This window comes from Cotesia glomerata, linkage group LG2 (genome assembly GCF_020080835.1).
Source record: "Cotesia glomerata isolate CgM1 linkage group LG2, MPM_Cglom_v2.3, whole genome shotgun sequence".
Taxonomy (NCBI): Eukaryota; Metazoa; Arthropoda; class Insecta; order Hymenoptera; family Braconidae; genus Cotesia; species Cotesia glomerata.
In genome coordinates, this window is record NC_058159.1 from 28,362,846 (window position 1) to 28,390,690 (window position 27,845).

The window sequence follows — 27,845 nt, forward strand, 5'->3', positions numbered from 1 at the left end:
CATGCTCTTAAGGTAAAATATACAAAAAAAAAAAAAAAAATACAAATGCTGATGATTCAAGAAGATATACGGAAAAAAGCAAACTCGAAAAATTACATTATAAATAATAATAAGTGTCCCGTCGTATTAAAAACTAGAAAAATTACAGTTCGAAATAACATTTTTCTAAATTCAAACTTTGAATGCTAATTTTCAGAGTTTTTAATGTAATATTTACATTTTACAATGTAATTCTTACAAAATCTGTAATAATTACAATCTGAAACTGTAATTTTCCCACACTGATAGAAGGATTTAATTATAGTTGAAAATATTTGTTAATATTTAACAAATCATTTATTAGAAGTCATTTTTTAATCCTTAACAAATATTTCTTAGAATTTAAAAAGATATATTAATATTTAATAAATGAATATCAGATTTATTAAATACAAACAAATTATTTTAAATGCTAAGAACTATTTGTTTAATACTAAAAAGTGGTTTGTAATAAATGATTTGTTAACTATTAACAAATATTATTTAATACGAATAAATTCTTCTATCAGTGCAGTTTTCATCACAGAGCGCCATGTTACATTACACAGAAAAAATAATTAACTTGATTCAAGAGAAAAATTCTTGAACAAAAAATAAAATTTTGAAGAGGGTAATTATAATTAAGAGGGTAATTGTCTTGAATCAAGACCAAAAATTCTTGAATTAAGTAAAATTTCCTTAAACCAAGAAAAATTTTCTTAAATCAAAAATTTTTATACTCAAACCAAGAATATTGAGCTCTTCAAAAATATATACTTAAGGTAGTACAAATATAAATAATGCTGTGAAGCGGGAAAGAATAGGAGTTACGGTAATTATGACGTGAAGCGTTCCACATTCACGTAACAGGATATTGGTAGGAAAGGATTGAGAAAAGAATGTGGAGAGGATCATCTTAATGTGAGTTTATAGAATAAGCGAGAAAAAATTATTAGATAGCTCGGACTAGGATTCGAACCCAGAACCTTCCGAAGACATGTCGGCTACTCTACCATTTGAGCTATCCGGTCTATACTATATATGTATTTATTGTATTTATTTATTTTAAAGAAATTATTTATGTTTATATATATTGTAAATTGTAAATAGCAAAGCTAACAATCAATAAATATTATTATTATTATTATCACGTTGGAGAAAGAAAGACAGAAATAAATTTTGAATGTTTTTTATTAATAAATATTCTCATATTCTTGGAAACCATACTGATTGTTATTAAATATGTTCTAAATGTTATTTTTTCTCATTGTCTTGATTTTTATAAGAATCTGAACGTCCAGTTTTGTGAAATAAAATAAAGTCTGTGATTTTCCATAAGGATCAATGGTAAAAGCAAAAATATGTAGATAATATCTTTTTTTCAGGACTTGCCAGGCTTCCAAAAATTTTACTGCTTAATTATGATATTATAAAGTACCAATATGCCAAATTTCATTAAATTCTGAACGTCAATTCTAAAACCGGTAGTACTATCTTAATTCAAGAACATTTTTTTTTCTGTGTATATAATGTAATTTTTCTAATTTTCTTTTTTCCGTGATAATTAAAGGAAAATGTTGATGTAAAGTTAAAAAATTGTTGTACTAAAAAAAAAAAAAACAAATCTACTTAAGCGCAGTGATGCGGGCGGTTGACAACAGTTCGGTATAAATAGTCACTAAAATGTATTTTCTAATTTTTTTTTAGTGACTGAGTTTAAAATTAAAAGCGTAAAAGTTAATTTATATTTTGTTCATACATATTGATTAATTCTAAAAAATACGTAAAAGCTAATTAGTTTAACAGTTAACTAGATCAAATGATTACTTTGAAAAACTAAGAGCGGTAATAATAAACTAAGCTGACAACCGATAAAAAATAAAAGTAAAAATAAAATGGAAAGCAAACTGTAAGCAAGGTTTGGCAAAAATTGAAAAGCAAGCAAAAAAAAGCAGTAACCAGTGACGTTTGGTGCGCTGCGGTGGGTTGTATTTATTTAACTTATTGATTAAACTTAGAGAACTCTTTTTATTTGGTCTTATTTCAGGTTTTCTTCAAATCGATGGGTTTTGTTTTTTCGGTAAAGCCACTTTGATCCTTGGTTGGATTATCCGACTGAAAAATCATGTGGTCAATACGGATTTTCAGTCCAACCCAATTGCCCAACTGAAGCCATTGAAAGCGGACGTGAGAAGTAATATACACTTTTTATCTTTTTTTATTTTATTGCCATTCGTTTTTTCTTTTCTTCTATTCTCTTTGCGTTCCTCTTACTCTTACTCTTACTTTTATTTTTATTTTCATTTCATATACCTCTTTTTGTCCTTTCTATTTTGTTTTAGTTTTATAGTTTTTCTCATTACTTTTTTTTTTTACCGAGTACGATACAAAAAATTACCTTTGAAAGGAACGTACCTTACCTTTTTTTTTTCTTTACTATTATTTTCTGAAATATTATTTTACGATGAGATTTTTCTCTCAAGTTTCCATGTATTCTTTCAAACTAGATCGATCGAGGCTAATGTAATCACTTTGCGATACCTTTTACCACTTAATTCATTTTATCGCTGACCCGTAAGCTCGAGCAACAAAAAAAAAATAAATTAGCAAAAAGAAAAAATTATCAAACAAAAAATCTTAAATTAGTAATTTATATTTTCGCGAAACAAATTTCGACCCCAGTGTAACTGACATCCATGTTAGCGTTCTCGTTTGAATATAAATAAATTCAGCAAAAACTTTTGTAATTATGAAAAAATTTTAATTATTCCTTTGATCATTGCCGAAATAATCGGGACATCAAATGTCAACCTGTAATATTCAATGCAATAATTAGTTATTTATTTATGTTATCTGAGCGATTGAAATGATATATAGTAAAATAGCAAATATTTATTATTTAATTACTTATTTGTTATTTAATTTACTGATAGAAGAATTTGTTTATATTAAATAAGCTTTATTAACTGTTAATAAATGATTTTTTAACATCATAGGATTCAATAAATATTTATTAACAGTTAATAAACATTTGTTAACTATTAATAAATATTAGTTATTAATAAATGTACTTTCCTCCCAAATAAATATTCATTGAATGCTAAAAAATATTTATTAAAATTTAATAAATTAAGGAGGTTCGAGCGAATCTAATGTAGAAAATAATTTCCAACTTTGAGCTTTGAAATTAAGCATCCGTATAAATAAATACGTTATTTATTTAATCCCAAAATTAAAAAAAAATTCACCGTTTAGTTACTTAGATATTAAATTTTAAAAATCACATATTTTATCTCCTAATACACGGGCTCTTATGGCGGACAAACTATTGTCGAGACTTTAATTATTTTTTTCAATATTAACCTCCCAACTTTAACGGATAAAAAACTATACACAAGAAACTTGGATCATTGCAAAATATAAAAACAATTGAATAATAATACATTACCGATATAATTTTTGAAATATTTAAAGTCAAATTTTATGTTTGTAACTGGTTTATCGTCAGCCATTTATTCGAATAAAGATTTGACAACATCGCGTCAACAGCTGAGAAAAAAGAAAAGGATAGAAATATAGTTACAGAGAGAGAAATGTTTAACTCACACCCTCATCCTCATCTCAGTTATGAGTATAATCAAGCGCGCTATTGCCAAATCTGTTTATTTATTCCGGCAAGTAATAAATACCAAAGTCATTTTATTACTTTACTTTATTAAATAAGTAAAAATTATCAATTATTAAATTGTTTAAGTTATTTTGAATTAAAATAAAGAATTTTGACGAATATTGGGAAAACTAAAATTAAAAAAAAATTGTAACATTATTTTGACTCATTAGTTACGCTCGAACTTCCTTAAATAATTGTCTTCAAATAAATCAAATTATTAATAGTTAATACATCCTTCTATCAGTGCAGAACTTCTATCAAGAGCCACTGAATTTATCAATTTAATACTAATAAATTATGAATAATTTATTTAGTTAAAGATTTCTGAGTCAGCTTCCCAGGAAATTCACGTAAATTCTTGATTATTATTGTGAAAAATTTACGATGTAAGCACGGATCTACCATAAAATCTCTGATTTTTTTTTATTTAATTTTTATAAAGTGAAATTAACTTTGAAGAAAAATTTAAAAGTCATTATATTAAAAAAAAAAAAAATTATGTTACATATCGCAAAAAATTTCTTTGTTTTTATATTTTAAATCTCATTTCTTTAAGTACTTTTTAAGAAATCGGATTGAAAGACTAAATTATATTCAGTTCTTCGCAAATTTTGAATATACCTAAAAGGAAGGTTATTTGAAAAAACTTTCACAAAGAGGGTCACGTTAGTAGAATGATAAAATAAATTTCGTCAAGCTTCTTTGTAGAGATTTATAAATAAATCCTAAGGGTCAATTTTCCTCTTTCTATTATTGTTGAGTTTCAAGGGTCTTCACAGTAATGTAAAACCTTTAATTGAGATCAAAGTACACTGATAAAAGGATTTGTTTATAGTTAAAAATATTTGTTAATATTTAACAAATCATTTATTAGAGACCACTTTTTAGTCCTTAAAAAATATTTCTTAGTATTTAAAAAGATTTATTAATATTTAATAAATGAATATCAGATTTATTAAATACAAACAAATCATTTTAAATACTAAGAAATATTTGTTTGATACTAAAAAATGGTCTCTAATAAATGATTTGTTAACTATTAACAAATATTTTTTTAATACAAATAAATCCTTCTATCAGTGTAGTATTATTTTTATTTCATATATAAACTTTAAATCTTATATTAAGGATCACTTTTTTCGTAAAATTTGAACTATATATTATGAAATTATAATTTCATTCGACTAATTTAAAGTACTCGAATCGGCTAATAAATCGTTGGTATACGATCACCTTCAGGATAGTTTAAAAAGTGCCATGATAAATCACTTAACTCTCTACTAAGCTTTCAAGTCGGAAGCCCGAAAAATTTTCGGGCAGGGTCAACCTTCTTTGATTTGTTTTTATTTTTTATTTTTTTTTTTTTTTTCACTACTTTACTAGCGGATCTAGGGTTGATCCTTCAAAGAACTATTATTTTGACGCAGAAGTTTTCAGGGTGAATCCCAAAAATCCTGACAAATCCTATTTTAAAGATTCTGATTTACACAAGTAATCTCCAACTTGTCATATGCTTATGAAAACTCTCAAAGAAACGTGATACTTTTTTTTATATTTAAAAGCTTAATCTGTATTATTAAGAGAATAAGAAAAATTTTGTGTCTCGGATAATCATATAATAAAATCGGTTTTTTATATGAAATATAGTGTCATTGCAAAAGTCTTGACTTGAATTTGTACCTTTTCAAGGTTTCATATCATTCTTATCGATAGTCAATTTATTATGATAATTATTTAGGCTGCATTCGAAAATACTCTATCCCTAGATACATAATTAAGAAATGACCTTGTATCTTGTGAATTATTGACATATTTAAAGATATAAGCTCATCCCAACATTACACTCATCAAGACCTTTCATTTGAGTACCCACATCAATTTTTCATATATTTTATATATTTATATATGAAAAATATATCAAAATGCATGTAGGTATTTAAATGAGAGCTTTTAATGAGTATAACATCGAGATGAGCTTATATCTTTAAAAATGTCAATAGTTAAGAAAGTACAGTGTAATTTAACATAATTAAGAAACGACGTTTTATCTTGTGAAATACTGACATTTTTAAAGATATAAGCTTATCCCGATGTTACACTCATCAAGACCTTTCATTTGAGTACCCACATCAATTTTTCATATATTTCATATATTTATTTATATGTATATGTCATAGTCTTTTCGCAAAATTCGTCATTCCATGAAAAACCTAGGCACTTTCAGAAACGCCGACGTTTTTTGAAAAATTATAATTTTCATCAAATGACCACTCGACTCTGGCATATCGTGGTTAAACCAAGTTACACAATCGGGCGCAGTTTATAGTTTGATGTTTCGTGTAGTGCCTGTAAAGCGTGAAATGTTATGTAATTAAAAAATACATCAATTAAAAGACAACTTTTTAACTTCCCGCTAAGAAAATTGAAAATTTTCAAAAGTTGGGATGTCATTGGTTTCACCTCGTTTTTCGAAAATCGAATTTTCAACGGATGTTGACGTTTTGCGGTCCTAGGAAGCTTCCTATTTTATTTTACTTATTAAGACATGGTCCACAATATATCATATTTTAAATATGAGCTCAATCGGTTAATTAGTTTAGAAATTACAGCATTTTAAAATTTTGAAAATTTTAAAATTTCATACTCTCACTATACTTCTCCTTCAAATTACTTTCGAACTTGTCGAGATATTCACTTTCTGTAATAAAATTCATCTGAAAGCTGAGAAATTAGACTTCAAATTACATGTTTTTCTAAATGAAAAAATTTCTACTTTACGATCATTTTGAAGAAATTTTACTTTTGCAGTCATTTCCTCCACAGAAATGAAATAAAATGAAATCTACTTCCGTTTCAGATGCCGAATGGCCTTTTTTATTTATTAATTTAACAAATACTTAATTACGTTTGGATTATTGCACGAGCTAGTCTTTTCGTGAAAAATACACGTGTATAATCCGTCAGATAACGTATATTATGATTTATCATCAAGCGCCAACGTCGAGTGGTCATTTTACGAATTACCTACACGGAAAGAACAAGATGATACTGGATATCATCCCAAATTATACTAAGTGAAAAAAATTTTTAGATAGTAGCTAGTATAATGCAGATTACAATGATTATAATCCAGATTACAATGAATATAATCCAGATATCACGCAGTATAATTTGGATTTTTCTAGCTACTATCTTAAATTTTTTTTCACCACAGATATCACTGAGTATAATTTGGGATGATAACCAGTGTCATCTTGTTCTTTCCGTGTAGGCGGGAAATGCAAAATTTTTCACAAAACTTCGATGTTTCTGGAAGTGCCTAGGCTTTTCATGGAATGACGAATTTTGCAAAAAGACTACGACATATATACGACATATATATGAAAAATATATCAAAATGCATGTAGGTACTCAAATAAAAACTCTTGATGAGTGTAACATCGGGATGAGCTTATATCTTTAAAAATGTTAATAGTTAAGAAAGTACACTGATAGAAGGATTTCTTAGCATTTAAGAAGATTTCTTTGTATTTAAGAAATCATTTCTTAAACATCATTTCTTAGCATTTAAAAAATATTTCTTAGTATTTAAGAAATATTTCTTAGTATTTAAGAAATATTTCTTTGTATTTAAGAAATATTTCTTTGTATTTAAGAAATATTTTTTAAGTACTAAGAAATGATGTTTAAGAAATGATTTCTTAAATACAAAGAAATTTTTTTAAATACTAAGAAATCCTTCTATCATTGTACAGTGCAATTTAACAAAAGTCATTATTTAACAAAGCGAAATTTTGATTTTTTCTAGTTCACAAATTACGGCAGTCACATTGTAACTGCAAGGTTGCTAGTAATAATAATAATAAGAAGAAGAAAATAATAATAATAAATGATAATTTTTTATCAGCAGAGATAAAAAATATAACGATAGATCATTTGTACTTAATGAAAGCTTATATTGATACAAGACATGGAATATCTAGTTAAACTAACCTGTAATTATAACGTTGTATCTTTTGACAAGAGAATGGGATGGGTCGATCTCAACTTGACACTTGTAGAGTCCATTATCTCGAAGTGTTGCATATGTGATCTGTAATCTCCAGTTGTCCGGATATCTGAAACCGCACCAAGGACGAACGTAGAGTATGATGGGGCGTAATGTACATAGCATGGGGTATTGGAAGGCATTCATGGGCTTTAGTTGTCTCAATGCGATAGCTGTAAGGTCTCAACCCCGGCTGGTACATTTGTATCAACCCATCCAAGCATCGATTTAGCCTCTCTGACAACTAAATCCGGATTATTTTACCCTCTTCTTACATTACATATATACTCTACATTATATCCCTTCTTATTCTTATATTATCTTATATTATATTATTTCAACTATAAACTTATATAAAATATTCTATGTAATAATATAGATGCTATAAATATTTTACGTCTATTTCACTCAGGATAAAATTCAAATTTTATTTTTTTATTGAATTTAAAAAAAATACGAGGGATTGGTAGTATACTCACGAGAATTTTAAATTACCTGCAAAAATCATTTTTGATAGTGTCGTATCGAGGGGGAGTTCACTGTTATCGTTTAAATCATCTCATGAAATCCGCCCGTAAATTTTCACCCAATTTTTCAAAATTACAGTCTTAGTAAATAAATTTACGTATTAGTTTATTTTATTTTATAATTTATATCGAAAAAAATAATTTAATTAAATATGAAAAGATTTATACACTTACTGAAATTTCAAGCTGATCCTTTCATCTGCACTATACTGCACATTGCCTACGGTTAGAAGCCGGATTGAATCTTTATCATGTTGCAACCAGGTCACCTGGAACAGATTGCAGCAAGTTGTTAGAAAAAAACTAAACAAAACTACTTTCCTATCAATCTTCAATTAAACTCGTTATTTTTCATCCTTTCTGTCTCATATATTCTGATACTTTGGTTTTAATGGTACAATCGATAAATAATTACAATCGGTGCATTGCTATATCCTAAAGAACTTATTTTTGACTTATTTCCAATTTTTCATTTTTTATTTTTTTTTAACCAAAAGAATAACACTGCAACTTTTTCGACTATGCATGACTTTTACGATGATTTTTATTACCGGAAAGAAGGCGAAAGACTTGATAAGCATCTTTATCTTTCTATGCAATATATAAAATCGAATCAATAAAAACGAAGTTCAATTTCATGCAATAGAAAAGTGCAAGCATTCAAGAGCGTAGTCGTGACTAGAAGAATATTAAAAATCAATTGGCGAAAAAATTCGAGCTCATAGAAATTTAAATTTCGTCTTTTAAGATTTTAATAAATTTACATTGAAAAAATTGATAAGAGTTATTAAATTTGTAAAATTCTAAATGGTTATATTTATTTCGGGATTTCATGAATCCGTTAAAATGAAATTTGAATAAACTCAAGGTCTTAAGAGGCTTACTAAGATAATCGTTGGTTTTAAACTTGGACGTATTATTTCTGTTCAATTGTGTCTAGCGTTTTTACCAATTATAAATTGGTTTTTTAAATAGAAGATCGATTGCGAAAGAAAATAAAGGTGACTTGAGATTATTTAAAGACCTATGAGTAGGATAATAATTTTTGATTGAAGATATTAATATTTTTACGCGTACACAGAAAAAAAGGTTCACTTGAGCCAAGAAAATATTTTTATTACTAATTATTTTCCTGAGCGAAAAAAAAATTTTTTTTTTACACAAGAAATTTCACTTATTCCAACTAAATTAATCCTCTTGCTTTAAGAAATACGTATCTTGATCCAAGAAAATTTATTTATTTATTTAAGTCAAGAAAATCTTGTTGTTTTGAGAAAATTCAGCCTCTTGCTCCAAAAAATTTAGTTCTTGATAGAAGTAAATTTTTTTGTCTTGAGAAAATTTCTCTCTTGCTCCAAAAAATTAAATATAAAGATAGAAGTAAATTTTCATTAATATTTTTATTTATTAACATGTCAAATGGGAAGATCAAATAATATTTCATCATTTTTTTTCATTCAATATGTATAATTACACGCTAAAATAATATAAAATGGGTATCAAATATTCAAGAGAAAAATTTTCTCAAGGTGAGAAAATTTTTTTCTTAGCTGAAGTAGGTGGCGCTGCTTCCCTACACTGATAGAAGGATTTAGTACAGAGTACTAAATTGATTTAGTAAAAAAATTTTTATTCATTTATTTGGGAGAAATAAATATTTTGTACCCATCAATATTATTTGTTACAGTTTAATAAATGATTTCTTTATATGAACAAAGCCTTATTACATGGAAATAAATATTTAGTTTCACCAAATAATATTTAGTAACAGGTACTAAATATTTCTTTGGCAAGTATTGTCGGTAGATGGCTACGCTTTAATTCCAATGTTTATGTGATACATAACCTATTCACTAACTCAGATTATTTTATTCAGCTCGATTTTGGGAGGTTTATTAAACCTTTAAAAACACACATACTTCTAATAAATATCTTCTATTTATGTCTTTTTTCAGTGGAGTTTAGTTTACATTTTTTAATTTGTTTATTATTGATGTGTTAAAAACTTGTTTAATTTTAAATTTTATAAATGTCTCAAACGAAAAAATATAATTTAATGAGATTCTTTTCTTTATAATACATTATATTTTTACTTAAAATTATTTATTCTAATTATTTTTATTTATTTTAAGTTAAAAAGTTAGGTTACACGCTAAAATTAGCTAAAAAATTAATTTCTTTGATACCAATAAACGATTTATTGAGTACCAATAAATTATTTGTTAAATATTACTAAATATTTATTTAGTGGAACTAAATGAGGTTTAATAAATGATTTAGTAGCTATTACTAAATATTTGGTAATGAAAGGTTTGTTACTAAATCATTTAGTATCTGTTACTAAATCTTATTAAATAGAACTAAATCCTTCTATCAGTGTAAAGTATCTAAAAATCTTGATCAAATATAAAAATTTATTGTATCAAATATTTATGATAATTTGAATTAGGAAAAAATGACTTCCACCAAGAATAGAATTTCTCGAAAAATTTTTACTTCGGCCAACACAACTTCGGTCTTCCTTCCGGCAGCCGAAAATTTTCTTGAGCCAAGAATTTTTTTCTCCAGTCAAGAAATTTTTCTTTCTGTGTATATTTTTGCATCAAATAATTTACTGTCGAAATTTTAGTGTAGGTAACTGTTTAAAGTTCGTTTATTTTATTAAAAATATTAATTCCTCTGTAAATAATTAAAAAAAATATATATTTTCATGTAAACTGTGAATTTATCAATTTTTCTGGACTTGTTTTTTATTTTTTCTATTTATCCGATATTGAATACTTGACATCCACATCTTTTTTATCGCACCTTTGGTTGTTCAGCTCCAGATAAATTATTAAACGGAAAGAAAATTTATAACAGCAACACCCGATATTTGTCTTACACGAAACGACCTCGAAAAGTGAAGGAAGTAAATAAAATATAAATATAAATAAGAAATCCAGAGGTCGATCCATTAAGTGTGGAAATCGGATAGCCGGTGATTCGCACGGTCGTTCGTCGGGGAATATTTATGGGGCGAGTACACGCGCCAATAAAAACAAACGATCTAAAAATCCCGTGCTTTATTTTTATAAATAAATATAGACATACACAACTATTTACTGCCGAGACGAGATTGCTGAGTTGAGTGGATATATGTCTACATATACAAACATACATAGTCGGGCTCGTAAACTCCAACGCGATTGCGGATTTATAGAGATGAGGAATCATGGAATTCTCATGCCCAAGCCCAGGTATTAAAGATGTATGAACGTGAACGCGTACACTCTAACTGTTCGCTCCAAGTTTAAATGTACAACAAAATGCAAAACTCGCTGCTGGTTCTAGCGATTTTTTTCACTTTTTTTTATTTTTGTTTTAGTGTCTTTTAATGCCTGCAGATTGTAACTGCAAACCGGTTAAAAATGCTTTACATCCTATTCTATAGATCCGTAAATTGCGAATCGAAAACGTTCCCGACTCGCTGTCGAGCGATACAATATTTACGTGGATTTTTGAAGATCATTTTAGGGCGCTATAACATCGCGGGAATCAATTCGAGGGTTTACGAGTTTCAGTTCATAAATTATATGAAGTAGCGTTGATAGAAAAATTTACAAAATTCCGAAAATTTATTGTCTTGTTTCAAGTATTTATACTCTTAGTTTCTAAATCATTGGATCAAAATCTTTTTTCATAATTATATTTTATTGATTGTTACTATTTTTTCCAATTACATTTTTCAATTATAATCAGCTTATAAATCTTTAATTAATAATTCCTGGTCCATCGTTGGGCTTTAACTTATTTTAGATCTCTGCATAAATTAATGTTAACAATATGTATTTATTTGATATTTGTGACTTCTTGGGGAAAAGTGGGTAAAAAAAACCCTATTTAGGGATCAAAATCTTTGTGACTCGAAATTGAAAGCCTTAATTGAGAAAAACTATTAAAAAATAGAATTTGAGTTAGAAAATTTAGGCTCTAGTAGATTCTATAAAAATTTATTAGAACATCTAAGAAATTAACATGTGCCGAATTTTTAACTTTAAATTATCGAATTCATTAACTATAACTTCGTTTTCATGTAAGAATTTTATAATCTTGGTTCAAGAACAAGTTTTTTCATTCAAAAAGCCAAAAAAATATTTTTTTTCTTTATCAACTCATTTTAAGAAATATTTAAGACTAATTTTTTTTTTATAAAAAAAATAAGAGAAATTTGGGCGTCGTTAGTATTCTTGAAACAAGTCGATAATATTTTGATAAATGTAACTTGGTATCTTAATCTAAAAGAAAGAAACTGTTGGGTTAAGCATAGGTTATCTTGTTTTAAAATAGTATTAATTAAAACTCTTGAATGAAGAACTTTTTATCTTCATTGAAGAGTTTTATTTCCAAGATTTAATTTTTTGAATTGAATATTTCGAAGCAAAAGTGAAATTTTGAATAAAATATTATTGTTGAATCTTGATTTTTTTTTCTTTAATGTAACATAATTTATTTTTATAAATTTTCAAATCTTAAAAAATGTTTAAAAAATACAATTTTTTTTTTTCATTTTCTCAAAATGCAAGTGCATTTAAATATTAAATATTTTTTACAAAAATTATTAATTGCTCTAATCAGGTTTAAATTCTTCTATAATTAATTTAAATCAGAATGTTGTAGACCAAATTGATATTATGTTTTTTACAAAACATAAAAACTCAAATTAAAATCAAAAACTCAATAAAAATATCTAAAAAGTAAATTAATAAATACCTTAAAATTTTACAATATAAAAACACATAGTGTTTTTTAGTCTTATTTCTTATTTTTACTGTCTTATTATTTTATATTCATTACTGTTTAACTAATTTTATTATTACTATGTATTGATTTCTATGTAAGGCCCTTAGGGACCTAAGGCTTCAGGGTCTAAAAATTTGGTAAATAATAAATAAATAATAATAGTCCTTAATTTACAAAAAATTACTGCGCATGACATGTTAATATATACAAACAAATTTTTTATTTTATTTTTAATTAAAAAATTATTAATTTATTGAATTCAGAAACTAATGAAATACCAAAACAGTATAGTATAATACGCTAGGTGAAAAAAATAATAAATTTATCAAGAAAAAGTCAATTTATTTAGATGTGAATTTGTGCATGCACGTCTCGATGCAAATGTCTTTTATTTGCGAAGATAGAGAATGCGAGTGAGGTACGAAATGTATAAAGAGTTACAATAAGAGTATGTTAGAATGCAAGATATCTATATCGCATCGACCTATACATGTATATATAAATATATGGATCGCGTCTCGTATAGACCGAACCCGGAAAATACTTGTTTTCATTTCCTGGTCTCGACTCTCACATCCTTCTTCTATCAGTTTCGCATTTGGTATTCTACGAAATACGAATCTCGCGAGAATTTAAAGCGTCTTACTCTTTCCTCTGGTACTTCTTTGCTACTACTTCTACTTCTACTATCACTATAATGCTTCTATCTAAGTGCATTCGACATTAGTGAGTGTGCGGGTGTGCTTGCAAATGATGGAAAAGTTCAGATTTGGATTGGCTTAAGAAGCTGCAGAGACTCGAATAAAAAAGGATATGAAAAATTTATACATAAACTGTAAAGATAAATATAAATATAAATTTATGCATGATACATTTGCTAAAAAGCTGCCAGAGAAAGTTCATAAAAAAAATTTAGCATTAAGTAACAAACAGACAATATCTTTATGTAAATGTTTACATGAGAGAATGAAAACTCGTTCAATATTTCAGGTAAGTGACACTAAAACACGGAAATATCAACTAGCGCTCGCCTGGATAAAATCTCCGAGGGAAACAAACGGAATACAGTAATACAATCTAATAAGTAGACGGGAACTATTCGGAGGAAATTAACGGTAAAGTTTCTAAAAGGATTCTATGAAGTTGTCACTTAGAAAACTTGTTCTTTTTTGGGATTACAGAAAATAATTTCTCGCATTGCACGCTGCTGTATCAAAGTTTGTTAAGATCTAATTTTTGAAATGCTTAAGTGAAAAACTATTTAACTTATATATTTATTTATTATTTAATTTCAATGCTAAGGCAGAATAGCCAAATGGCAAAAGTATACAAAAAAAAAAAAAATGATAATAAAGTACACGTATGAATAATGAAGATTTAATTTTCAAAATTTTAGATATTAAGAAAAATTGTTTTTTTTTTTTTCAATTTGGAGTATAGTTAGGATAAATACAAGAAAGTTTAAATTTGAATATAAAAATTAAAAATTAAAGAGTTAAACTCAGTGGTGCAAAGTGCAAAAAGATGATAATTTAAAATGATAAATTCATGTAACAAAAATGTGTGAATTCAAAAGCACTAGTCTTAAATTTGTTTAGGCTAAGTGAATTTGTGATTTTAATTGGTACTTTTCTCCAAATTCGGATCGCAGAAATTACGAAGAAATATACGATAAACATAAAAAAATACGTATTTTTTATAAGATTTTGGTTTATATGAAACATTTTCAAATTTTCATTTTTCGGTTTGCCACATTTAAAATCAAAATGAAAATTTAATGATTTATTTATTATTTATCTGAAAGAACTTATTATTCAATAGCATTTAATTTAATATGGAATAAAATTTAAATAATACATAATTTGAAATATTTATTTTAAACATCAAGCTAAAACTAAGTAAACATTTTCATGACTTTCTGTAATAGTATTTTAAATTTTACATAAGTCATAAAAATTAACGAAATATATATCTTCTATAATCTATATATATACTAATAAAAGTAAAATCCTTTTTTAGACATGTCTAACCAAAAAAAACTATGAAATCAATAATCATAAGATTAATCTGATAAAATGCATCGTTTCTCAGACAATATTTTAAGTTTAAAATATATTTTCGATATTTTATCGAGAGAGTAATCAGTGTTCATCACAAATAATTTCTTCAGTAATTTTATTTAACTTAATAATTCTATTATTGGTTGACTAATTTGATATTTGCCAAGTTTAATACAATTTTGATTACGATTTTAAAGTTGTATATATTCAAAACTAAGCTAAGCAGACGATTAACACTTAGTACCTTATAATTAGATAGTCATTATCAAAAGTTTAATTTGGCTAAAAAAACCGGATAAAACTAGTGAAGATGATATTTCTTAGCATAAATTTGATTTTTAAAATATATAAAAATATGACAAGTCACGATTAATTACTGAGCTCTGCCGAACTGACCGGTCTGATCTCTCTACTAACTATAATCCTGATTCTCTATGCAAACTATTTTATGAAATGGCGTTAATTTATATCTATAATTGCTCTAATTTTCTTCATACAAATTTAATACTTTTTTCTTTAGTTATTTTTATTTTTTATGTTTACCTACTCAAGTAGCTATAAAGTGATTGCTACAATCTGAATTTATTATTTAACTTTCTTGGTTATCTTGTCATTACTAAAATAATTTAAAAACAATTACTTTGTTAATATTATTAACCCTGTTAATGGCTACGGCTGTTGGGTTTGGTTGTAAATAAATGATTAAATAAATAAATAAAAGTATCTCTAAAGTCGTTACCTTTTTGTCTCCCAGCAGTCCAATGCGACAATCCAGCAAAACAGTGCTGCCAATCCTCTCAGTAACATTCCTGCCATCATCATTATCCAAAAAATACGGACCATACTTCCCAAAAGAACTAGGAATACTAGGAATCTTGAACCCGGCGAGAAAACTGCGCTTAGTGGTAGTAAAAACTGGCGCCCAAGTTCTGGGTGCATCATCCTCGTCCATGGCCGTGTTGAGCGAGGGTTTGATTTCGTAGAAAACTTTGTTAGGCTTGCCGTCAACGAGGTTGATAGACGGCTTGGAATGGTCTTTCTTCAAGTAAGGATTATCATGATCGTCGCCTTGAGAAGCGTTCTTCGAAACCCACATACTTGCGCCCAGTACTTGTGGCTCTAAGATCAATGGCGCCTCGAGGGTGGACTCTGCCAATCGGTTGGTTCTCGAATGGGTTGAATGGTCCGAGTTTCCAGAGTGTAGAGTGCCAGACAATATCTGTTTGGCACTTAGCACTTTGATTGTTCTCGTAGACGTAAGCGTCGATGTGGCTTTCCTTAAATTCGGTCCGTCCGAATCATCTAATTGGTTCCGAGTCGTAAGCTTTTTACTTGGATCCTTGAGCTGATCGTCGACATCTCGAATTGTTTCGGCGTCGAGAAGCGAACCGGAAATCAATGTGTCCGTAGCTTCTTCCACCGACTCATCAACTTGGGATTTAGTGTCCGGTATTGCTTGAGTAAGGTTTTCCGGTCTTGAAAACTCAAGGAAGCTCCCATCACTCCGCTTCACCCTGTATTTGTTGTCTTGCTCCACTTCTGAAGGATTTAGGGTCTGTGAATTTTGGTTTTCCGCAGATGATAATAAAAATTTATGCTTCTGCGTAATTATTTCTTCTGTGTACCTAACTGTAGGTACATTTGCTGTTGTTGACGCTATTTTAACTGCTTCGGAAATGTTTTTGGTGGTAGCGGTGATGTTTGTCCATTTGCGATTGGAAAACATATTAAGTTCAACTCTATCCATTTTTATTATCGCATTTTGAAGAAGTTCACTCGGGTGTGGAGTGACCTCAATTTCAACTTTTCCAACGCATCGGTTACAACGATACTCTGGAGATATTGAAGTACTTCCATCGTTGGTGGTACTGGTGGTACTGGTGGTACTGATGTTGATGCTGATGCTGATGTTGTCCTCATTTCGATGATTGACGTCCTCGACGATCCGATATTTCCTGTCCTCGGTTTCTGTAACAGTAATCGGAAAAACGCTCAACGTCTTTTCTATATCGATTTACCGGGAGGCTAACGTTTTTGTATACCCCCGGTGGGAGGTAAATCTTACGCTTCGATTGAGTTGAACGCGAACGATGAAGAAAGAATTGGTTCATTCTGATGAAAAATCGAGAATTCCAAGTGCTATGTGGACAATGATTAATGTAGATGCCTTTTTTTCGACTTGTTTTGTTCGCGAACCACGTTTTCAAATATATATATATTGGAAAACTACATATATATACATGTACTTGGCCAAGAAAAAATGAGATATATTTTTTGTTGAGACATGAACTAACTTCAACCCTGTTGTTGACAGCTCAATCAAATACCCCCCCTCCCCTTTCTAAAATCTTTTTTAAACCTTTATTGTTTTGTTCCTAGGTGAATTCTTCTTTAGTGGAGTTGTTAAGTGTCAACAACAAGTTGGATTTAATGATTGTAGAAACGGATTTTATTTTTATAATTTAATGCTTATACGGAAAAAAAATTGTAGGAAAAATTACAAATGTTATATTGTAATCCAGAACCAGACTATCAATATTACTTACATAACTTTATATTTTAAAATTTATGATGCGACATCGTAAAAATCCGTATATTGACTACCTTTATATGCCCTCGGAATACACGAAAAAAAGTGTACTGTAAAATTCACTCGGATTCCGGTTAGTTTTTATAGTTTCAAACAGTACAGCGGACATCGGAGTGGCACAAATGTAAATATTACAAAACTTAATGTAAAAAGTGTAAAAGCCACAATTTATAATTTAATATCGAAAATGTGATTAGTAGCAGTCACTATAGTAAATAACGACTCTCTCAACTTGAAAAATTACAGTTTCAAACAGTAAAAATTGCTGTTTTAATATATAGTCTATACTATGAAGAGAAAAAGAAGATCTCACACTCGGAGAATTTAACATTTGAAACAGTAAAAATTCTACTTTTAAAATATATATTTTACCAGTCCAAACAAATTAATAATTATAGTTTGATTTTTAGCGTTGCGTTTAAAATTTACCATTTTATTTTGTAAATATTGACATTGCTTATATAGAAATTTAGTAACTGTAGTTTATATTTTTTACATATCATGCGATAATTTTTTAGGTACGAAATGATAAATACCAAAGTCAAAATTCTTAATTATTTATTACAGTTTACTTTTTTCCATGTATATGAAAAAAAGTAAACTGTAAAATTCACTCGGATTCCGGTTAGTTTTTATAGTTTCAAACAGTACAGTGGACATCGGTGTGGCACAAATGTAAATATTACAAAACTTAATGTAGAAAGTGTAAAAGCCACAATTTATAATTTAATATTGAAAATGTGATTAGTAGCTGTCACTATAGTAAATAACGACTCTCTTAACTTGAAAAATTACAATTTCAAACAGTAAAAATTGCTGTTTTAATATATAGTCTATACTATGAAGAGAAAAGGAAGATCTCACACTCGGAGAATTTAACATTTGAAACAGTAAAAATTCTACTCTTAAAATATATATTTTACCAGTCCAAACAAATTAATAATTATAGTTTGATTTTTAGCGTTGCGTTTAAAATTTACCATTTTATTTTGTAAATATTGACGTTGCTTACATAGAAAATTTAGTAACTGTAGTTTATATTTTTTACATATCATGCGATCATTTTTTAGGTACGAAATGATAAATATCAAAGTCAAAATTCTTAATTATTATACTTTAACATTTTCGACTTTCACATAGCGAATATTACTGTTTGAAATAGTATTTTCTTCCATATAAATAATAAATTGTAGCATTTAAATAATAAATATTATAAAGTGATTGTTAAAATCACGAGTTTACTGTTTGAAATGGTAATTTTTTCCAGTTAATCATTACTTATTATAAATTGACTATTATTTATTACAGTTCACTTTTTTCCGTGTATGATTGTCGGAATCACGCGTTGTATTTAAAACAATTAAAATTTTTTTTGTTCACAACAAATTTGGAAAAATCTAAGAAATGTGAGTTATTGAGTTTCAAAACGAAACAATTGACCTAAATCTAACACAAACATGTTTTATGATACCGATTCAACAAAACATTTGCGAAAATAAATTTAGACTCTATTGTTTCCGAAAACAGTTTCAATACTCACTGCAATCCGATTCACGTACTTGATAAATTGTAACACGATAAATGAAGTTAAATTTGAATAAAAGACCTCTTGACCCATTGCAAATCCAGATATAATTTAATGTCGGTATAAATAAATGCCGATTAAAATAGAAAATACAATGAAAAAGAAAAAAAAATATTGTAAATTTGCGTATATTAACATTTGATCTATATTGTAACGCTGAACGAAATTGAGTCACTTTGAAAGAGAGCTTTTGAAAAAAAAATATTTCCCATTAAAATTGTACAAAACAAAATAAAACAAATTTAAATAACATGACGTGATATGTGAGAGTTATTCACACACTCTCCTTTGTGGGGATTCATTTCCAGTGGGTGATTTGTATATTACAAAAATAAAGTTGTGAGCAAACTGTGGTATGAACAGGCTTGGGCTCGAGAGATACTAAGAGATTGTACGGTCAAAGAGGAGTCTTTGTGGAATTTGTTTACCAGAGATTCCTTGTGATATTGCTTCCAACACGCTTCGGGGGATCTACGTCAAGAACCAATTCCGTGACACTCAGATCATAGTTAGTATCTCTGTCTATGTTTATATCTATACTATACGCATTGAAATAGATCAATAGCTCACTTGAGTCAATAATCCCTCTCTATTTGATTCACTGGCAAATATGTTATTTAACACAGTAGGCTCCTGTGAAAAAATCAATGGTCATTTTCGTGAACGAAAAAAGTTATTAGAACCAGGATTTTCATTACATACTTTTGTAAAGAAACGGATTATTTTAAATTGAGGATTTTAGATAAAGCCAAAGTGAGCAGAATAACAAGTAGACTGTTAGAGGTATTCCAGAGATCGGTTAATTGAATTTTTCACATTGGATTTAGTAAAAAAATTGCAATTTGTGCCATTCTACAGAAACGATCTCGAGTTACACGGACGACAGCTATGTTGAGCACTTCAAATAAGAAAGTACTTTCAATGTTTACACTTATGCTTTGAAAAGTTTTCGCGCATCGAGTAAATATAGGATGAATTTAATTTTGATTTCTTTTCATTCTTTAATTTTTTTGTTTTATATGTCAATAAAATTTATTTGTGTTTGAGTAAAAACGTATTTGATATGTATTAAAAAAAAAAAAATTTGTTGTAATTGTAACAAAACCTTTTTACCTAAAGTAAAGAAGACTATTAGCACTAAAAATGCTTACTATTTAGCAATTAAATATTATAATAAACTATCGAATGAGTTAAAAACACTGAATGTATCTAAGAAACTCCTAAGAAGAAAAATTTGCCAATTTATTAGAAATCTGAATTTTTAGAAACTTATGGTTGTATTTATATACCTTAGAGATGACTGTATAGCAATTTTTTATGACATTTGCACACTGATGGAAGGATTTGTTTATAGTTTATAAATGAATATCAGATTTATTAAATACAAACAAATCATTTTAAATACTAAGAAATATTTGTTTAATACTAAAAAGTGGTCTCTAATAAATGATTTGTTGAATATTAAAAAATATTTTTAACTATAAACAAATCCTTCTATCAGTGCAATTTTGTGCTTTTCTTTTTTATATTACTTATCGTGATATGTAAAATGTATGCATAATTTTTTGTATTTTGTATTTTTTCTGGTTTCTATGCACAAGTGTAATGCACCTCTATGCACGGAAAAAAGAAAACTTGAAAAATTACATTATAAATAGTAATAAGTGTCCCGTCTTATTCAAAACGAGAAAAATTACAGTTCGAAATAACATTTTTCTAGATTCAAACTTTGAATGTTAATTTTCAGAGCTTTCACACGTAAATAAATAAATAGAACAGTTTTTAAATCTTTTAAACAATTTTTTTTTCTAATTTTATATTTTTGCTACTCTAAGTAATTTGATTTTGATTTTGTTTTACGATTTTTGTCTTGAGACTACCTTTATTTCTTTCATTTCTGTGCTTTTCTTGGATACTATTCTGATTAGAAAATAAAAATTTGCTCCTTAAATTCTAAATTCTATAAATGTGAATGTATAATGTTTATGTATTTTGTTAATTTGCCATTCGACTTATAAGGCCTTAGCATAATTTTTTGAAAAATAAATAAATAAATAATTATGTTTGTTTAATAGTGATCTAAAAATCAAAAATTTTTAGATTTGACCTCTTTCATCTATGAAAATTGTGAAATTAATTATAATAATTTTTTATAACAACCGAATATTTAAATTCTGCATTTTTTTAATTCAAATTTCAAATAAACTCAAGTTAAATTTAATTAATGAATTTTTCTTCATCTTTTTAATTACCTGATGATTCTATCACCATGACACCGAGGATGGCAATGAAGAGACCAATTGTTTTGTGCAGCAGCCGCATCTCCTCGAGTTAAATTCAGTCTTATTCACCCTACCGCCATCTTAATCACTGCGTCCTGCAAACAGAATAAGAAACGACGAGTATTAATAACACTCATATATATTTGTCTATAAATATAGAAACAACAGCAACAATAATTATTATTATGATTATAATAATAATAAGAGAATAGTCGTCGTAATGAATATAGATATAAAGGTGTATAATCCGAGTAAACATAAAACAGAGCGAGATAAATATCCTTTCTTTATACGTGGATGAAATTTACAATATGATATTAATTAATAGCAGGGCTGCATGGGAGATTATGGACAATGTTTTACTCAGTGCATACAAAAGGATCCAGAGACAAAGTAGACCAGTAGTTAAGCGAGAAACTTTTGTACCGGTATGAGAAAACCACTTTATGGTATAGTATCGCTTTTGTATTTCTTACTCGTTTATCCTCACAGCACCCTCATCCCTATCGCTTTAACTATCATCATCATCGCATATACCTCATTTCCGTTAAATTGAACTACTTTCTAGATAATGCTGCTATTGTTATCCGCTAAATAAATATTACATTACATCATACACTAGATAAATTTACACATCTTCTCAAATAGGATCATGATCTGCGTATCTATTTACCTGAAGTCAAAAGGATTTAATTGAAATTTGAAAGATATATGCAAAACTATAAATTTGACAATTAATTATAACGTTAAAGATTTTTTTTCTTGAAAATTTTATTTAACTGTTCTCAACTGTAAAACTTAATAATCTTCATTAAGAGTTAAGAATCATTTATTTGGACAAGATAGAAAAATATAACAAATAAAATAAATAATGAAGAATGATAATGATGGATTGTAGAAAATTTTCTTCCTTGTTGTAGGTTAATATTTTTTAACTTCCCGCTAAGAAAATTGAAAATTTTCAAAAATCGGGAAGTTATTGGTTTTACCCCGTTTTTCGAAAATCGAGTTTTCATCAGATCTCGACGTTTTGAGGTCCTAGGAAGCTTTCCTGACTATTCCCGCGAGGGTGTCACTATGTCTGTATGTATGTGTGTGTGTGTGTGTGTGTGTAAGTATGTAAACCTCTTATAACTTTTGAACGGTTGAACCGATTTCATCGCGGTTGGTGCCATTCGAAAGGGCTTCGCCAAACTTAGATTTTCTGTTAATTTGAACCGATTCGGATCGATAGATTTTGAGAAATTTGGAGAAATCTAAAAAAAAGTAGGAAAAAAAATTTTTTCTGAAGTGGTTTTTTTGGGATAACTTTTAAACGGCTCAACCGATCGATTCCAAAAACTAATCAGCTCTCAACCTTGAAAAACCACATCGATCGCCGCCAATCCGGTCAAAATCGGTTCATTCATTCAAAAGTTATTGCGGTATGAACATTCAAAAAATAGTGTTCTATGAAACTTCTATCAGACTTTTGAGCTCAAAGAGCTCAAAAGCATAGAAAAGGTATCTTTTTGAGCTCGGAGAGCTTAAAACAACACACAGATTGTACTTTTGAGCTCGAAGAGCTCTAAAAAGTGGCCAGGTATTAACGGAATCAGCGGAAAGTTGCAGGGATGGCCTTTAGGGTCAACCGTTTTCCTAATTTTTAAAAAATTTTTTTTTTCAATAATTTTTAAACTAAATTATTATAACAGAATCAATAATTTTATATTCTAGGGTATAATCCTTCTATATTTCATCATCCGTCATATGCTAAAGTAGTGCAGAAGAAAAACAGTTTGAGTTAATGGTAAACATTTCTTATAATTTTATATTTAATAATTTAAAATCATTGTTATAATTTTTATCAACATCTTAAAAAGTCGGCTGCCCAATTTCAAAACACAGTAACTAACATTTAAAAATTTTTTTTAATTTTTCTTATTAAAAAAAAAGTTTGAATGCCAAATTGTTGAAAAATTTGATTTATCAATAGAAAATACTTGAATATAAATATTTTTAAGAAAAAATACTTGAAATTAAGGTCTAAAAGTTATAAAAAATGCAGCAATATTAAAAAAAAATTAGGTATAAAAATTTTGCAGTTACTGTGTTTTAAAATTGGGCAGCCGAAGTATTGTTGCTAAATTTAAGTGATTTAAGTATGTATAAATTCCAGTATGTTTAATCCACAGGCCTTATTACCCTACCGTAGTAAAATAAGACCTATTTGCAACGTTTTTGAAAAAATATAATTTTGTGTTTGTTTTTGGTGAAAATTACCATTACTCCATTATATTTTATGGCTAATATATTAATATAAAAATTAGTGATACATTTCAATAATTAAATGCAATATTTTCGATTTTTTTCAAAATCTCCCTTAGCTAAGCCTTATTACCCTCCGGTACCTTAATTTTTTATATTTAATAAATAATTAATTGGGTTTAGTAAGCTTTTATTTTTATAACATGTGTTCTCTTGGGTCATACTTTTTTTTATAAACACTCAAAAAATAAATATTAAAATATTAAAGAATAATTGAAATTATATTATCAAAATTTGCAGAGTTAATTATTTTTTGGCTTTACTTAACAAATAATCTTATGAAATTCTTAGCTATCAAATTTTTTTTTCAATTTATTTATAAAAAAAATTCTAAAAATATTAAAATTGTAATTTAAAAAATATAGGTTAACTTAAGCATGATAAATAATCAATAACTTAAAAATTTGTTAGTCCATAACCAAGCGAAGGATGAAATTCGGCAAATTTTTATTTATTTCATCGAGTAACATTCACGGACAGTTATATATTTTACATTGAAGGAATTGAAACATGAATTTTTTATTATTCAATATTCTTCAGAATAAACGGCTTCACGGTCAGGTAAAACGGATTATATTTTGGGCCATTATGTCGCAGTTCCAGTGTCAGGAGAGAATATATATTCTAAGGAAAAAAGGTGTGCAGTTAATAGTTTTTTCAGAGGGAGTCCTTGGCAAAGTTTTCCAATCGCTCAGAATATAACGACGCGGCGAAATCACGAGAAGAGAAAATGAAAGAAACGCAAAAGGGGTTACTCGGGTGCATCAGCACTCTGGAGTAATACATATGTACAAAGATCGGGCTAAAAACGGTGCCGAGAAAAAACTAAAAGAATAAAGAATAGTAGTAAGAGTAGCAAGCACATGCTACAAAACTCTAACTCCAGCATACAAGTGAGAACTTAATCCTTTGACGACGACCTTTACTCCGTGTTTTTTGGTCTTTTATCTTCGGGACCTTTGTGAATGATAAATTTATTTCTTCCAATTACTCGGTTATTTTATGGAATTAAAAAACATCCGAACATTTCGTTTCTTAGTTTACTTTTTTTTTAATTTCACTAATGCGGGCACCGTGATCAAAGAAAAAATATATTTATGGACTGAAAAAAAGATATCTTAACTCAAATATAATATTGGTGACTTGAAAAGATTTATAGAAAGACGACCAAAATCTTGATTGAAGCATATTTGATATTAATTATGAAAACTTTGATTAAAAATTTTCCAATAATTAAATAAAGTAAAATTATTTCTCAATCAATATTTTTTATTGCATACTAAAATAATATCTTGTTCAATTAAATTCAGTTTCTCAACGCAAAATATTTTTTATTTACTCTCAAGCAAAATAACTCAAAAAATTGTCAGTTTCTACACTGATAAAAGGATTTGTTTATATTTAATAAGCTTTATTAACTGTTAATAAATAATTTTTTAACATCATAGGATTTAATAAATATTTATTATCAGTTAATAAATTATTTATTAAATATGATTTATTAAATTTTAATAAATATTTGTTAACAGTTAATAATTAATTTATTAAGTACAATTTATTAATTGTTAACAAATATTTATTTAAAATAAAAAGCAAAAATAGCAATTTTCTTTTGGGACTTTTTATAACCCTATAGCTAGAATACATGATAATAATTCAATTAACTAAATAAATTAACTTTTTTAATATTTAAAAATATAAAAGATAATTATGAGCTGTGAAAGAATTTAGTATTTTACAAAATATATACCAAATAAATATTTATTGAATGCTAAAAAATATTCATAAAATTCAATAAATTTAATAATTGTCTTCAAATAAATTAAATTATTAATAATTAATAAATCCTTCTTCTATCAGTGTATAAAAAATAAGCGCTACTCAATAATAAATAAATTTACAAATTACTAAAAATCTTCTTTTAAATTTTAAATGATTTATTAATTAAAGAAGATCGTCAATTAATTAAAACTTGTGAATTAAATAATTAATCAAATAAATAAAGGAAAAATTTTCAAGGCAGAAACCATTTTTTTTGTGTATAAATATAGACTAACAAAAATGAAAGCTCCGATGAAGGGAAAAAAGGGAAAATGATTTTAAATAACAATTGAAATCGTTGACAAATTTCACCGTGAATTAAAGTCTGCAACAGATTTTAAAATAGCGCTTTATGCTGTCGTCCGCTGGTAGGCGAGGTGAAAACTCCAACACGTCCGTTGATCTACGTCACTTTTTATGGAATAAAATAGTAGTGTAAAAAATCGCAGCGTCAGATTTTTCTGGTGACCCTGCTTCATAAAAATAAAAGAAAAACCAAAATTACACCGGGGTGAGAGAGTGGAAAGGATTTCGTACTATGTCATGGATAATTTTCGAATTCCAACATCCAGTACGTCATATTCGTTCGACCGTTTTAAAATCTAACCGCACACTGTCACTTCATATATATGCAATTATTTTATTTCACTGGGATAGTTGTCTATTTTATTCAACTTTTTGATCTCATAATTAACAAACTCATACAAATTGTTCATTTTATGATAATACTTTTTAATTATCGTTATGGAGAAATTTCATTCGTACTAGTGAAACAAATTTAATTAAAAAGTACGGAGTTTAATTATTATTAAACGTATAAGCTGTTGGATTTTTAATTTTATTATTTATTTATTCATTTATTTATCTACTTTACAGCTGCTGTCGGAAATGTGTGCGTCAAAAAAATTTGAAATTTGATATTGTGAAATTGAAAATTGAGATTTTGTTAATGTAATTAGTATTGTATAGAATTTACCTGAGTATATTTTTTTATTTGTATAAAAAAATTGTAAGTAAAAATTAAAAAACGCCATTCGGCCAAACCCGAAATGGAAGGTAGGTTTCGATAGTTTCGAAGACTATCATTTCTAAACATATTGACAAATTTTGCTCATTTTAGGGCTCATGCAAGCTAATTGTCCAAGGAATCTGTATACTAAATTTCATTAGGATCTGTTGAGAATTCTCGATAGAATAATATTTATAAGTCGGTTGTACTATACACATTGCCTGAAAATGGTTCAATTGCACTCTTAACTTTGATAAAATAACTAGAAATGGTCAAAATGTCAATGTTATATACGTCAAATTAAAGGTAATTTAATGAGCTATCAGAAAAATTTTCAAAGATTAACTATCTCTGTTCAATAAAAAGTTATACATCAATGAAGTGACCAAAAACGTGATTTTCACTATTTTAAAAACTTTAAATGGCCACCATTACTAAACTAATTGATCAATTTTGCTCATCTTCAAACTCGTTCAAGGTAATTACCCAAAGAATATGTGTAACATGAGGACCAATGCAATACCCCCATGAAAAAAAAAATATTAAAAACATATATGTCGAAAAATATAAAAAATATATTTTAAATACATTAAAAATCTATAAAATATATAAAAAATATGTGTAGTAAATATATTTTTTATAACCAACTTTTGGTCGATTTTCATATATATTTTATATATTTTAAATATATTAAAAATCTATAAAAAATATGTATAGTAAATATATTTTTAATAACTAACTTTTGGCCGATTTTCATAAATATTTTATATATTTTAAATATATTTTAGATATATTCAAAATATATCTTAAAATACATAAAAAATACATAGCTAAAAATATAAAAAAAATATATTTTGAATATATATAAAATATTTATGAAAATCCGCCAAAAGTTAGTTATTAAAAATATATTTACTATGCAGAATTTATGTATATTTATATATTTTTTATAGAACTTTAATATATTTAAAATATATTTCTTATGTATTTCGACATATATATTTTTTATATTTTTTTTTCATGGGGGTAGATGGATTTTAATGAAATCTACCTAAAAAAAAAATAGCTATGTAAAAATTACGTATAGTTTTATTCGAAATAAAATTTTTGTTGAGATTAAAAGCTTCAAAAACTAATTAATTTTTA

The 27,845-nt window shown here is 27.3% G+C and overlaps 1 protein-coding gene across 2 annotated transcripts in view; it reads right to left on the reverse strand.

The window, feature by feature from the left end:
- The window catches only part of LOC123260215, a 195,097-nt gene that overhangs the window by 53,647 nt on the left and 113,605 nt on the right, over positions 1 to 27,845 (reverse strand). For both annotated transcript variants that reach the window (XM_044721231.1, XM_044721232.1), the window contains exons 2-5: positions 21,533 to 21,657; positions 15,845 to 17,073; positions 8,438 to 8,532; positions 7,682 to 7,806 (exon numbers count right to left, since the gene is read on the reverse strand). In XM_044721231.1, coding sequence (XP_044577166.1) covers positions 7,682 to 7,806; positions 8,438 to 8,532; positions 15,845 to 17,073; positions 21,533 to 21,602 — 1,519 coding nt within the window. In that variant the 5' untranslated portion in view covers positions 21,603 to 21,657. The remainder of the gene's footprint in view (positions 1 to 7,681; positions 7,807 to 8,437; positions 8,533 to 15,844; positions 17,074 to 21,532; positions 21,658 to 27,845) is intronic.